Source organism: Tamandua tetradactyla, chromosome X (genome assembly GCF_023851605.1).
Source record: "Tamandua tetradactyla isolate mTamTet1 chromosome X, mTamTet1.pri, whole genome shotgun sequence".
NCBI lineage: Eukaryota > Metazoa > Chordata > Mammalia > Pilosa > Myrmecophagidae > Tamandua > Tamandua tetradactyla.
The window spans coordinates 42,695,839-42,711,619 of record NC_135353.1 but is presented as its reverse complement, the minus strand read 5'-3'; the positions used below and the strand labels follow the sequence as shown (position 1 = coordinate 42,711,619).

The 15,781-nt window shown below is 42.8% G+C and overlaps 1 protein-coding gene across 5 annotated transcripts in view; it reads left to right on the top strand.

The window, feature by feature from the left end:
* Positions 1-1,102: 1,102 nt before the first annotated feature.
* The window catches only part of GRIA3 (glutamate ionotropic receptor AMPA type subunit 3), a 344,281-nt gene continuing 329,602 nt past the window's right edge, over positions 1,103-15,781 (top strand). For 4 of the 5 annotated variants that reach the window (XR_013169443.1, XM_077145651.1, XM_077145654.1 and 1 more), the window contains exons 1-2: positions 1,103-1,347; positions 2,501-2,659. Coding sequence is in view for 4 of the 5 variants with exons in the window: in XM_077145651.1 (XP_077001766.1) it covers positions 1,242-1,347; positions 2,501-2,659 (265 nt within the window). In the remaining variant the exon portion in view is untranslated. Of the gene's footprint in view, positions 1,348-2,306; positions 2,417-2,500; positions 2,660-15,781 lie in introns of those variants that run through there. The other variant, XM_077145652.1, reaches the window with a different exon arrangement.

Genomic DNA, 15,781 nt, shown 5'->3' with positions numbered 1-15,781 from the left:
TTAACCTTTTAGTAACCACCTCCAAGTATATACTTTCCTAAACCCTCCAAAGCAGTCAGCGCCGCACTGCCTATCACCGCCCCCCTCAACCCTGCCTCAGCACATGGGTAAGGGGAGAGACACGCCTCCCAGAGCTGCGTTGGTGTGTGGGTGTCTGCTCGCCTTCGGATCTCTGCTGTAAAAACTGAGCGGCAGGGACAGGGCATGCGCAGCATCTTCGGGCGCATTGTGATGGGAACTGCTTCTCCGAGTCCCTACAAAGACTCGAGCAACCACCAACCCTCTCCCAACAAGCCCCCCACCCCGTTCTTTAAGATAGATACACAGAACGCAGAGGCAATGCAGCTTTTAAAACAAAAACAAGCACAAAAGGGTCCACTGCAGCTTGAAAGACTGGCCCACGTGAGGACTGGTGTATTTCTATTGATCCCATCTTCTGTGTTGACAAACGCCAGTGCCGAGGCTTTGCAGTCCAGGGCTGCAGTTTGCAGTGATGCTAAGCGGAGTGCGGCTTTAATTCCATGTCGGATCAACTTTGATCAATATCCCCCTATTTGCCCAATTGGAAGAATCCAATTCACGGGCGCTGAGCCTTTTCACTCTTTCCTTCTTTTCCCCCTCTTTGGACCCACCATCTTGGGGGTGGGAGGAGTGGACTTTAATTTTCTTTATAACATATATTTTTCTTTCTCTTTCTTTCTCTTGTTTTTTTGGTTTTCAGGGTTTTTGTCTTTTCAGTATTGTTTTATGTTTTATTCTCTCCCTCCCTGTCTCTCTCTCCTACCTCTCTTTCTCTCCTTGATAGTGGTAGGGAGAGAGATGACTTCGGTGAACCAGGCTAGTAGCCAATGAACCCGCCTTCCAGATTGGTGTGAAGACCGAAGTGAGGTGGGGGGCGGGGACGGGGGTGTGAGAGAGTCTGGGAGAGAGAGGGAGCGAGAGGAAGCAAGAAAGGGAACCAGTGAGAGAGAGAGAGAGAGAGAGAGAGAGAGAGAGAGAGAGAGAGGGAGGGAGGGTGGGAGGGAGGGAGAGAAAAGAGAGAGAGGAGAAGAGGAGGCGGCGGCGGCGGCGGCGGCGGCGGCGGCGGTGGAGGAGGACTAGAGTGGGGTGGAAAGGAAGAGTGAAGGAGAGCAAGTTGAGGGGAGGGGGTGTAAGCGCCGGCGAATTCTTTTTCCTTTATTATTATTTTGACGACTCCAGAGTTGGGCCCATGCTCTTGTCAGCTTCGTTTTAGGCGTAGCATGGCCAGGCAGAAGAAAATGGGGCAAAACGTGCTCCGGGCGATCTTTTTAGTCCTGGGGCTTTTGGGTCATTCTCACGGAGGATTCCCCAACACCATCAGCATAGGTAAGCGAGAGTGAGCGAGAGAGCCAGCCGGGCCGGGCTTCCCTGGCCAGGCTACAGCGGCCGTGGGTCCCAGTCCTGCATGGCCTGGAAAGGGGATGAGGACGGGGACCAGATGTGGCTCACGGGAACTGAGCCCCAGAGAACTGGTCTGGGGAGCAGGGCCTCCTGGGGTTGGTGAGGGTGGGGACTGTGAGTTTTTCGTGCTAAGCGGAGCAGGGAAGGTATGCCGGAGGCTGGGAGGATGCAAGGGAGCGAAGAGTCGGGGCTTTTCAGCTCGCTGCTCTGGACTTTGCCATGGCGTGCGTGCCGCTGCTGGAAGTTGACCTAGGGTGATGCCGCCTGTCTAGCCATGCCAGGGCGCATAACACGGGCCTGGGGCGCCAGTGCCGCGTCTCCGGCTCATGGGAGAGGAGACCGGCTAGTGCTGGGGAGAGTGGAAGCCCACACCGGATCCGTAAGATCCGGTCAGCAGCCGGGGACGGTTGCGGACGGGATGGGAGGGGGTTGTGAGAAAAAGAGCAGAACGAGCCAGCGAGCGGCGAAGTCACGCAGACCACGATTCATGAATTGTCGCTGTCTGTCTGAAGCCCAGCTCCAGGGCGCGAGGAAGGAGTTCTTTTAGCCCCTGCCTGTATTTGCAAGTGGAGAAGTTCGAACTGTTGCCATTACTGAACCAATCCCCTGTATTGTCATTCAGGGCGGGAGCGATTGGGAAGTGGATGGGGACTACAGGGGGAATGGAATTGTTTGCCTTCCTAACCTTTCCCTTGCACCTGGAAAGGATGAACCAGTTAGCAGGGATGGACGGGTGGGGACTGGGGTGCGGGGGAGTGGGGGTGGGGCCAAGGCTATCGCCTAAGAACCAAGTCCCGTTCGTTTCTTATGTTCCATGGTCCTGCCCCAAAGCAGCCTCCTTTTTTCTCTCCCCCATTTCCCCCTTCTCTCCAGCCTCTCCTCCTTCTCTTCAGTCTAGAGGAAAATCAGATTCCTCTTGGCCAAAATCTGAATTCACAAGAATTTTGAAAGACACGTAGGTAGAAAATCAGTCATCAATTGCGCAAATGGAGAGGTATCTGGTCTCTGTAGTGCTCCCCTATTTCTAACCGGTTCTGGGGAGAGGCACAAGCCAAATCTTGGTTCCCTTTGCTTATAGGTGGACTTTTCATGAGAAACACGGTGCAGGAGCACAGCGCTTTCCGCTTTGCCGTACAGTTATACAACACCAACCAGAACACCACCGAGAAGCCCTTCCATTTGAATTACCACGTAGATCACTTGGATTCCTCTAATAGTTTTTCTGTGACTAATGCTTGTAAGTAAATCTGCTTTTCCTCCCTTTGAGACCTTGGGGACCTCGTCTGCATTTTGCTTGTGGGGAGTTGGGGTCTGTGTGTGTGTTGGGGGATGTCTGTCTCAGTAGACACTTTAGGGTTTCATGAGGCATAAATCAATTCTGGAATTGGCTGGCTTAAGGCAGTGAGCAAAATTGTGTTAATAGTGTTTTATGCAAAAGTTTCGTTTTCCTTCTGGCTGGGCTGGTGTTCTCTGCCCCTCACCCTTTTTTCTGAAAGGAAAAAAAAAGAAAAAAAGCATGATTGTTCAAGGAAATCTCTTCAGATGCGGTTTATAAAAAGCCTCTCTTAATTGAATAAATTCGGGATGCACATTACCTGACTGTTAAAGCCTGGCTGTAGGAATGAGCTGAATTTGACAACTGCCTAATATATGGAAACCAAATATGAGAAATTTTGCAAACAAGTGACCTTGAGGGGACAGATCAGGCTAAGTTCTCTGGTCTCTTTCTGTCCTAGAATATCACCTTTCTTACTGAGACAGCTCTGATAGAAACTGATAAGACTACAAACTGACTGCAAGTGATGAACGCCTGGCAAAGTAAAGGGAAAGGAGAAGACAACACTTGGTTGGGTATTTAGAGAGCCAAGCCTGCTTCCCTTAGTGTAGTTCACACACACACACACACACACACACACACACACACACATCCATTGTTCAAAACAACACAGTGCTTAACTTAAAGCAAGAAGGGGTGGGAGGAAACTTACAGCAGGGAAACAATATCAAAAGAGGGATTTCATCAGCCTCAAAGCCATTTCTGAAATACATAGTTGTGCTCTGGAAAAGGGACATTTTAAGAAGTAAAGCTACGGGAATCCAAATGACTAATAGCCTTTTGGACATGGCTTTTTCAGTGTTTTGTGAGAAAGACAGAATTGTTCATCCAAGCCTATTTCACTAAAAGTTTTCACAACAATGACGCTGATGATGGCATAAAGTATGTTTTTGCTTTCATGGCTGATGTGATTTAGATTTTTTTCCCCTCATTTTCTTTCAAAATAGAAATGAAATTTATCTTTGGTTGTGTAAAACCTTGTATATGGCTTTCTTAAAATCCTTCTGCATCAAAGGATATGTGATTTAAAAAAAAAACTGTTGAAAGAGTCCCAAAAGGTACAGTTTCCTTGGATTTGAAGACTTGGGCCATGGGGATGGGGGTAAAGTACTTTGTAAGAAATGTGACATTTATCAGATTTAAGAAAATTTTAGCTGAGGATACAGAGCCTTATATGAGCATGTTCTGAGATGTTCTGGATTTGACATTCTTTGGCTTTCCGACATTGACAAAAATAGGAACTTATTAATTCCTGCTAAGTGTGAAAGTTACAAAATGTCTGTCTATACTTTGCATCTTATTTCAGTAATCTCGGCCTGTCTCCACAGCACTTACAACACACATCTGACTCTTAATCCTGCAGCATTATGATCTTGTCAAAAGGTTGACTCTCACATGCAGTTTTTCACATACCAAATAGAACAGATTTAAAACCAAATGCATGAAACTACCAGGGTTTATTGTTATTAGTAAATAATATTATTTATTTCAACACCTTTCAGTGTCTTTCCACTGATGAGGACTGGGACATGAGAGCCAATTGGCTTCTCATAAATGGCTAATTTCCATGGCTTGGGGGTCTGTTCTTATGGTCAAACCAGATTGGCACCTGTCAGCCCAGACACATCGGAACCTTACTGAAGGAGCAATCAGGAAATGATATGAAGAGATTAGATTTGATAACAGGCAATAAGTCATCCATATTGGCATTGAGTGGCCTTACTTCCTTAACTTTCAGGGTACTAAACTATGGGAAAGGAAAAGAACTCATAACAAAATCCCTCACCTTAAATCTATAACACTTCCCCTTACGAAGGCTGGGTTATAATTGGAGGCTCGAGGGTTTGGGAGAAGGGGTGTGACTCACTGGGCAACAAGCAAAACAAAACAAAAAGTTGACTTTGTCCTTAGCTATGCCAAGTATGCATATGCATGCACAGACACACACAGGAAATATACAGAAACCAGTGATGTATCCCCACTGCGTGTTGCACTTTCAGACCGCAGCTCAGGCGACAGAGGAGGAAAGCCGTCATATCATCTGGTTCTCAGAACAGTCCTCTTTGAAAGTCACAAGCATTGAATATGGACCAGGTATCAAAGCTGTCTCATGGCAGCTCCTGCCTGGTGGCTTAAGTTTGAGAAAGATGACTGGCCCAACCATAGTTCAATAGTGTCTCAAATCAGAAACCAATCATTTCAAGGGTCAAGAGAAGCCCTGGAGGTTTGTCCCGTTTCTCGCCCTGTACTCAATGGTTCTCTTCCTTGTGGAAGTGGAGATCAAACATCCCTGATGCCAGTGTAGAATTCTACTTCAGTACCAAAACCTGACAGCTTCCATTACTCCAATTAAACTGCCCTGATTGTGTACATTGCCATGAGGAAAAAACCTTGGATCCTCTGGCCTCCCTCTCCCATCTGGCTCAATATGGAATGGGCTGGCCATAATTAAAGAAACTTTACCATTCCCATCAGAATCTCCAGTTTTAGCTTCCCATAGCACTGGAATTGATTTCTTCTCATGTTCTTTCCTACTCCCTTAGCCCTGCTGCACGCATATGCTTTCTAGGGCATAGGTATGAAGGTAAACAAATAACCAAAGAATAAACAAAAGATAATTCCTCCTACGTGTGTCTCTGCTATCTCTCCATACTCCTTCCACGCCCAGATTCATGTATTCAGAAGGTCTCCTTGTAATGAATCCCATACATTAGTTATTTAAAGACTCTTCTTCACCAGCAATGAATTTTTGCAGTTTTTTAAGAGGATTGCTTAAGACAAACCCCAAGTTTGTTCATGTATTAAAAGGCCAATTAAAACCTCCCTGACTTTGAAAGGTGGTTCATTTGGGATATCAGTTCAGAGGTGAATTGAAGTTTGTTGAAGATATCTGATTTGGACGTGTTGTAAGTTATGTGCCTTTGCTTTGAAACACAGATTTAAAGTACTTTAGTCATGTGGAAACACCAAGGGACTAATAGTCCCATTTGCGTTGCTTTGCTGATCTGATTCTTCAGGAAACACCACGGATTCCCTCGTAGTCCCCTCCTGTATCTTGCTGCTGTGCACTTGTAGTGCACTCCACATTACATCGCCCCAGCCTCTGCAGTGTCAGCTCATTAGCACACAGATCTCATATTCCCTCTCTGCACTGTCATTGCAAAAATTGCTGTTGTACACCTTTACAGCCAACAAATGTGCTCATGGATTACGCACTGTTTGCAAGAAGCAGGGGAAAGGCAAATGTAACCTTAAAGGTTATTCATGATGGAATTGTGCTCTAAACACATTGACTTGAATAAAAATCTGTCGGTGGAGGAGCAACAGTGATGTTGGGACTTCAGAGTGGGACTTGAGGGTGCAGGCAAGAATCTCCTTTGCAGGCTAAACCTAAACCATCAGCTGAAAATTTTTCCTCGTTAATTTTTTCCAAAGCTATTTGAAATCTAACTTGCTGTCTGAAAGTACACTCTTATAACCAAGCACATTTTTCTGCCAAGTATACTTAGCTGAGACAGGTTTCTATTACCCGCAAAGTAAAACTCTAATCAGCTAATTATTCTAATTATCAGGATCCATTTAACTGTTTAGGTCCATTCGGGAAGGGAATTTCTCCCCAATGCCATTTTCTGCTTTTTCTTTTGTTTATTTTGGTTTGGTTTTGGCATTTCTTCTTTCCATGTAAGCTTTGGAACCAGGGTAAAGACCCCTGGAATCACTGCTCTTGCCCTCAAACACATTTTCACGTATTGACCAATGTCTATTGCTCTGACTCCACCCCCCACCCACACTCCCCAACGCATGAGCCTTTGCTACTTTCTCCCTCTCTCCTCGGTCTGCAGGCCAGTCTTCAGAAAGCTCACTTGTTTAGCTCACTTCTCGGCCCCTCTGGCCAGCTGGCTCAGGTCAATGAAGCATGAAGAGGTCGCCACAGTAGTGCCAGTCAAAGATTTAAGTCACTTTCTCACCAGACTTATTATGTATTTTTTAAAAATATCTTTTTTTATGGGGGTAGGAGGGAGGAAGGTGATGCTGTTCTTTGGGGCCATAAAAATAAATGGCAATCAGCAGATTGTAAAAGTAAGCTTCCTGAAAAGTGTATTACTTCCCTTAGAAGGCAGCTTCCTATTGAACTATTAAACGGAGGTATGGGGACAAGCAAGAAGTGGTTTGAGGGGAAGGAACAAAGAATTATTTTGTTTCATGTGCTCACTGCAAAATTGGACATGTTTTTCCTTACTTTCTGAAATTTTAAAATTTTCTTTAAAATGAAACTAGTTTTCCACATACCCCTACTTCTGCCTCTATCAGAAGCTGTTTCCTTGATTCTATTTTTCCTTTCCTACTCCCCAAGGTACAGTTAGAAGAGTGGGGGCTGGCTAGGTTTTATTGTATGTTTTTGGCTCCTAATGTATTTTTAAATTTCATTGTTATAGGTATTCAGAGGTGATTGGCTGGTTTTATTTTAACAGACTGAAAAAAAAATGCAGCTGCTGAGGCATCTTATTAGTCTTACTCTGTGAATAAGAGATTGGTCATTTTTATACAATTGGTTGAAGAATTAACAGATAGCATGCATTTCCTAATAAGAGAAGACCAGAATTTTGCAAGATACAATTCATAGCATGGGGAAGTGGGGGTGGGGGTGGGGAGAGAAAACATACCCAGATGATTTAACTTTGAACTTCTGAAATTGGGACTGCAGATACATATTTGAAGAACTTTTTATAAGACTCTCTATCTTCTCTGAAGATCAGGTAAAGAATCTACATACTATACCTAGCCCATTAAAAAAATAATCAAGTTTTGACTTTTTTCCTTTGGCTTTGATACATTGGGTTTAATTAGATGCAATATCCACAGGAGAGTACAATTAAAGCCCAAGGTAGGGGCCATGGGTACTCTTCAGCAGGAGCGTGGGAGTTGTGCAGACACAAAAGGAATTCAATCCCTCTTGGGAGCTGCTGGGAGAGTGTCTGGGCTCCAAACATGGAGCTACAAATAGCCTCAGCCTATGTGTGTGATAAGCCCTAAGCTACGGCAGTAGCCCCCGAAAGAGGTCAGTACTTGGCCAAAGGATAAAGTAGAAATAATTTGCCTTCTCTCAGTTCCACCTCTTCTTCTCCTCATTATTTTCCCCTCTTACTCTATCTGCTCTTTTGCTCTACTCACTGACTGGCCCCTGATTCTGGTACTCCATCCCTACTAAATTTATCTAGGAACTGTTTCCTGCTCTGGACTTTCCCAGACATGATGCTTCTCCATCAAAATATCCCTGTTCGTGGTATGCTTTCGTCAAGGCCTGCATTTTATTTTAAGGGTAACAGCTTTTTATCTAATACAGGAATTTAGCTGAAAGTTGTTAAGGGGTTAATGCAACTAAAGGGAGTATTTCCTTCAAAACCAGGGATTATAGGAAACATAATGCCTCAATTTCAAATGAGGGTGCTTCTAGAGCTAATGCACAGAGTGGCAGTTCACTCCACCAAATCAAAGGTCAGCTGGCCTTCATCATGAAAGACCTTTACAGGCCAAAGTACTAAGCTACTTTCACATGATAAGGTGGGTATAAGTACATCCAAAGCATAGAGCAGACACCTTCTCTGTATTGAACCTAAAAAAGCCTTTAGGGTAATTTGAGAAGCAACCTAAATTCATAAGAATTTCTTTTATTAAAGATACTGTTGTAGAGTCTAAATGTGCTTATGTGGGCATTGGCTAGAATGGGTGTGATAAGGGAGGAGGGAGATAATAGTGAAGCTGGGTCTCAATGAAAATTTCCCTTCCCTGGGATAGCACGTGTAATGTCATGATTGTGAGACAGCATCTCCCTCATGATCATTAAATGGCAGCTCTGGAAGAAATTGCAAGTCTAGCTGAGAAACATCCCCTTCCCACTACTTCTATCCCTCCCTTTCCCTGTCTCAATGGAAATAAACAGCATACTTCCTTCTAGGTTTCCATTTGTGCATCATTAGTCAGGGAAGTTAAGCATTCACATCCCTCAGCCTGGACCTCCCTGTCCCTCAGTTCCTAACTGTCACTGGCTTCTTTAGCATTTATCCTCAACATTACCATTATTTGTCCTTATTTTGAAGGGACAGGAGAAGAAGGATAAGGATAAGGAGAGGAAATGCAACTGGTAGTGAACGCTTAACCCTATGGGGCACAAATCAGTTTAGAGAAACATGTCTCATCCTTTCATGTACACACATATCACCTGGAGATCTTATTAAAATGAAGATTCTGATTCAATAGGTCTGGGGTAGAGATGTCCAAGAATTTGCGTTTCTCACAAGTTCCCAGTTGGTGCCAATGCTGCTGGCCCTGGAACCACACTTTAATAGCAAAGATACAGAACAGGGAGACTGTGATCTCCAAAGGAAGACGTTCTACCAGAAAAGCCTTTACCCACTTTTGTGTACAGTTGCCTTCTAAAGAAGATGGTGTAGGAGACACATTTGGCTCATTCTGACTCAAAAATGTTTTTGTCATATTCCCAACAATCTTGTGTCCATTTCCACCATATCTGTAGGTCTGATGAGAGCATCTACTTAGAATTGCTTTTTGTGAGGCTATGGAGTGGAGACTGGAAGTCAGGTAGGGATAGAAGTTACCTCATGGACCAGGATGACAGTGTCTTCATTTTTTTGCCACAACCCCAGGTGACATTTTTATAAACAAGCTGTCCAAAAGAATAAGGTTGTCATGCAGTTCCAACTCCCTCTCTACTTTGCTTCCCTGGGTCCAGATGTGCCAAAAGGAGGCATGCAGCATCTCCTTAGCTGTCTGCCTTCCTTTCAGCAGGATTAGAAACAAGAAGCACTATACAACCTGAAATCTGTCTGGTTCCCCAAGATTCCGAAAAGTTGACTCTATTTTCAAGGCCTGTGCCGGGCACCCATTTCAGGGTAGAGAGATGGGCAAGGAATGAAAGTCACTTTCTAACATATCTGAACCTGGGACAGTCCCAAGGAAGCCATTAGAAGCTTACCCAATGTCAAGTGAGGACTGTCAAATGGTACCTGAATCTCCAAAATATTACCACCCCAACAGTCTGCCACTGAGCCTGAAATTCCACAAATTCATTTATTAGGGTTACTGAACTGAAGACCTTTGCTAAAATACAAGTGTGTTATCAAGAAAGGGAATGAGTTAAATCCTTATCTGTCATTAATATTTCAGCCAGAATGATTTATTCATATTACCTACTATTACCTTGAAGTATCCTCAGTGGAGGCTTTCCAAGATAAGTAAACAAGCCAAGGGTGAAGCACCTCCCCAAGGAAACAGGACACCAAATGGATGGCAGACATTTAGGGAGTACTGGGAGACCCTTGAAAGTAAGGAAAAGTCCCTAAAATACACTTCACCTATTTTATAGTATTTAACATTCTCCATAGATAAATTCTAGTAGTTGATTCACTAAGGTTTTAGTTCCCTTTGATGGTGAACTCTTCCCCCATCAAGTTATACTCTTCTGATGTTAGTGGGTCTGTTGTCAGTTCTGTACATGGTTGTTTGTTGTAATAGGTGATCTCAGCATCAAGGTTCTCTGCAATTACTGTAGATATTTTCAGGAGCAAAATCAGTTTGTGATGAGAGATAGTATTTTTATCCTTTTTAACAATGTTGCAATGAAAAGGTCTCCTCTCAATTGTTCATGACTGGCTGATCTACACTGCCAATTACTCATTGGAAGCAGGTTGCTAATCCTTGCAGGCACCTAAAACAAGGTCAGGCTGCCAGCGATGGACTGAGACAGGAAGGGACCAGGAGCTAACCTAAAGAGGGTTTAATATATGGGTGTCTGAGGAGGTGAACACCCTTGTAAATTTAAGGTAGAAAGATCCACAGTCAGCCAGAACTTGTCACAGATTCTCAAATGTCCTTACTTCACACTGCTATTCTCAAAGCTACCTTTTGGATAGTTTAATGCTGTGTTTCTTGAATTGGACCACTAGCATCAGAATCACCAGAGATGCTTGTGAAACATGTGAATGCCTGTGTCACATCCCAGGATTAAGTAGGGAATCTGCCTTTTTATTAAGTACTATGGATAATTCTAATGCACACTCAATGTGGGAGTCACTATTTAATATGTCCCAGTACTGTGAACAGAGATATATGGATTCAGGTTGAACATTTATCGAGTACCCACCAAGCACCAGGCTTTGTGACAGGCACTTTCACATGTTACTTCCCCATGTAAGCGTGGTGTTGTTTGGCTCTCAGGTTGAAAATTCAAAACTTGAAAGAATTAAGAGACTAGTCCCAAGTCACAGTCTCTGAAGTAAACAAAGCAAAAATGTACTTTGAGATGGTAAGTAGATTCAAGTGAATGATTTTCCCTTTGACAATGCTTCTTCTCTTCTTTGCTTGTTAAGTAATGATTGGTGCTTAGCCATGCTGTAAACTAGATGTCATGGAAAATGCCAACCCATTTGTTAAACTGATTGCAATACATCTATTTTTATGTAGCATTCACTGTGCCCTCTTCCCCATCCTTGCCATCAATAAATGTAAAACTAGGGCTGAAATAATAATAATAATAACTATCATTCATTGAGCCCATACCATGTGGATGGCACTGCACCAAGCATTTTACATGCCTTATCTCACAGAATTATCACGCAACTAGAAAGGAAGTACTCTCTTTGCAATTTTACAGAAGAGGAAATAGATGTGATTTAAAATGCAATTGCAACATTCAAGGTCACACAGCTGGTTAGGTGGCAGAGGCAGGATTCTACCTGAGATCTTCCTGCCACAATTTCAACAGAAGGCAATTGCATAAATATGGGAATTGGGCCAGATGTGTTAAAATATGTGGGACCTGTGGCAATCTGGTGAGTATATACCCCTATCTGAAGACATTCAAATTTAATTTTTAAACTGTGGGACAAACAAAACATCAGCAGCAGGGGCTGTAGTGATGGGATGGATGCCAGTTTCTGATCTCTCACTACACTACACTGCTTTTTAGCAGCTAAGTTACTGGTTGAGATAAGCTCTATTAACTGGTAGTTACAACTGCTGAAGGAAAAGTCCTATTTTCACTTTCTCCCTTTATTGTGCCATCAAGGGACTACTTCCATACAGAAGAACATTTTCTCCTTTGTGCACATGCTTATGACCTCACGTATATGCAACGTATATTCAGTAACCTTTCACGGTTGATTGCCAGTGCAGCTCTCACTAACCTTTCTCAAGCAGTGCTGAGACATGCAGCAAGGTCAGAGCATGGCACAGGGTCACTAACAAGTGCTCAGCAGGTCAAAAGAGACACTTTAGTGGGGTTGGAGCATCTGCTCTGGGGAAGCTTCTTAGGTTCTGTCACATCCGAATCTTATCCACAATTAGGAGGCCACTGGGTCGAGAAAGGACCTGTTGACAGGCACTCAGGACAGGAGCTTCCCATGTACCCAAGGTAGAGACTCACTAACTTTAGATTGGGGTCCAAAATAAAGATCTATAGTTAGTTGTCTGGAGTTGTAAACTGACCTAAGTCAATATGGTCATTCACAATCACTAGGTACTTTTTGTCGGGCTTCCCATTCAAATAATAGCAAGCTTGCATAAAAACAACCAGACAGCCTGCTGTAGGCTCCATCGAGTAACAGTTTCCTTTCTTTTTAAGTGCTCCAACATTACTTTGCATAACGGTTCACTTGGGACTGACAAAACAATATTCTTGTTTTAGGAGTCAGCTAACCAAGAATCCTCATCAGTGCTTGCCCCCAGGACTGTTTATGTTTATAAATTGATCCTAGACTACCAACCCTAAGACATCAAACTATGTAGCTTATTAGATCCTCATTTTTTTTCCTGCTAGTTTGAGAGCACCTCTACCATATTTCTAGACACTCCGTATATGTTAAAATGCTACTATCTTCACCAATGTGAAATTTAATGTTAATAAACAAAGTCTCTGTTGAAGAGAAAGACACCTGAGGTGTTTGTAGGACCACTTCTTGATGAGAATTTTTTAATTAGAGAAGCTGTAGGTTTCCGGAAATACCATGCTGAAAATAGAGTTCCCATATACCTCCCCCATTATTAACACACCTTGGATTAGTGTGGTACATTTGTTACAATTGATGAAAGGACATGATTATAATTGTACCATTAACTATATAGTCCATGGCTTATATTAGAGTTTACTGTTTATGTTGTACAGTCCTATGTTTTTTTTATTCTAGTAATACAGTCAAATATGTCATTTGATTCAAATTTTTAAATGCTAGATAACAACTCCTGGATTGTGTAATTTCCCAATTAAGGTAACTGACCACCCATAGAGTGGTTGATTAAGACTAACTAACCCACATATATACCAAAAATCTATGTTGAAGTCTTATAAAGTAAATAACAGAAAATATAACATTTGGGATACCATAGTTCTTATTTCCTTAGGAAACAGTACAAGCTGTAAGGGGAATAGAGGTATAGTAGAATGAGAGTAGACCAAAAATTATGAAATCTGGGTTTTCAGCTCTGTCATCAAATATCTGAATGACAATTGGACCAGACTTTCCTGTCTCTGGTTCTCGGTTTTATCACTTATGAAATGGGTTTCCTTCTAGATGATCTCTGAGGAGGCTTCTATCTTTGATATCCCATCATTAACTCTTGTCCAATTCCTACCACCTTCCCTTCTAGTAACAATCTCATTTCATTTCTAACTGAGGAAATGAGTATCCCAAATGAAGCCCCTCAAATTCTTCATCAACATCTAGAAATACTCTTCACGTTACTTTTTCTCTGCCTTTATAAGGCTCTATGATAAAAATATCAAATCCTTAGAACCAATGGACCATATTTCTAGCCAACTGTGGCTTATCCTTGCTCACATCCCAACTCTTCCTCACTAGCTAAGAGATATTGGGCAAGTTACTTAATTTTATTGTCTGATATTCCCCAATTATGAAGGGTTATTGAAAGTTTTAGATGAGATAACCCATGTAAAGCACTTAGAATAATGTCTGGCACATATTTGGGCATCATCATCATCATCATTTTAGGTTCTTTGAGCTCTTCGTCCTAAAAACAGAAGCCCAGGTTCATTTGAGAAGTGAAGTCTGTTGTGACTTCAGGGGTCAGATTTCTCTCCGAAACAGCTGCCTTTCTACAGTTCTAAGTTCTTCCCCAAACCCAAGGTGATTTTTTTCCATCACAGAACCCCTTTATATCATCAGTCCACCTCCTTGTTTTCCTCCCATTTTTTTCCAGTCATAAAATAAGCCACTCTTCTTGTTATTTGTGACAATCTACTATCCAAACAGTACACAAGTGACCCTTCTGATTTCCAAAAGACCCAGGAGACATCCACTTGTCCTCTGAAGTTTGATTCAGAAGAAAACACTTGAGCCAAACATCCTGGGGGCTGGTTCTGCTGCCAGACCCCAGTTTCTCTTGTAAATGTGGCTGTTAACTCTAATAGATGCCAGGAGAAGCTGCAAGGAACAACTCAAGACCTCTATGGAAGAAGCCCTTCGTTTCCTTGGGCATTGTAGGGCCATTAGAAAGTGGCTATCTCCCTGAGCCCTAGAGTCAGGAGCCCAGGGAACTGAGGAGAAAGGCACTCCATACTGTCCATTCTCCTCTGGAGCAGGCACTGCCCTGGTACACACACATTGTGTACATCTTCTTCTGGTCCCTCCCACTTCCTGTTGACACTACAGTGGTTAATTCTTGCAGTCTTTTACCATCCACGTGAGGACAGTTCAAAAGAGACCATCTTCCTGCACATCTCTGCATCTAGACATACTTTCAACTAAATAACACAGTCTCCTGCAAGAGTTCAGTCCACTTTGTGCAAGAGCTGCTGAGGGTGTCCTTTGGCCTCCTGGTTTCTGCTAGTATAGATGCTTACTCTCCCCAATTCTTGCCTCTATAGTCTTTAGAACTAAATGATACATGGGGGGGGGTGAACAATGGGGAAAATTGAGCTTTCCCCTGGGTAAAGAGACCTGGAGTCACCCAGTATACTTACTATTGGCACTTAGGTTTTACACCTAACTCTGAAGGGGTTGCTGTATGACCCTTGCCTAGCTGAAGGCTGTTTATCCTACTTAGTTTGGGAGCACCAAGAGGGGAAAAATGGTTTTAAATTGGACTGCCTGGATTTGAATCTTGGCTGTGACTCTTACTAGCTGTGTGATCTTGGGCAAATTACGTAACTTTTATGAGCCTTACTTTCCTCATCTGTGAATTACAGATAAATATAATAGTAGCTACATCATAGAGTTGTGAAGATTAAATGAGACCACCCATGTGAAATATTGAACATTATATCTGGCATATAATAAATACTCAATAAATGGTAACTCAACGCAGAGTGAAGAGGGGGGTGGTAAGAGAAGAAGAATAGAGCTAGTGAAAGCCACACTGTGAAAGAAATAATTCCAGTCTATGACCTTCCACAAAGCCCTCCAAACTAACTTGTACTCTCTGTGAATGTGTAGCTGGAACCAGGCTGGACAGGTTAAACTTTGAGTAATGACAATGCTGCCTTGGGAATAAGGGATTTGCTTTGGGGGAAATAAAGAAGAAAGAAAGAATCAATCTGGTGCCTCAAAAAAACCAGGTCACACACACCATTAGACCTAATCATACCATCATTTAGTGGGACTGTGTAGAAAGACATGATCCCTTCTGCTTTTTCCTTTGAACTTGATATCACTTTATTACTATCTAAGCTGCTTTGGAAAAATGCTTGACATTTGCTATCATGAAGGAAAGAACAACCTTTCTTCAAATGTAAAGTCTGTTTTAAGGTGGTAGAAAGTGGGAAAGTGGAAGGGTAGATCTTGGTGTCTTCACTCAGACAAGGAAAAATTTGATGCCCAATGAACTCATCCAGCCATGATTTTCCTGAGTTCTTTTAATTAAGGGTGATGTGTAGGTGGAAGGTTAGAGCATATCAGTTTGGGTGGATGGATTTTCTTCTTTTGATATTTCTTGCTTAAGTCAGAACAAAATTAGTAAAGGAACAAGATATGGAAAATGCTACAAGAGAAA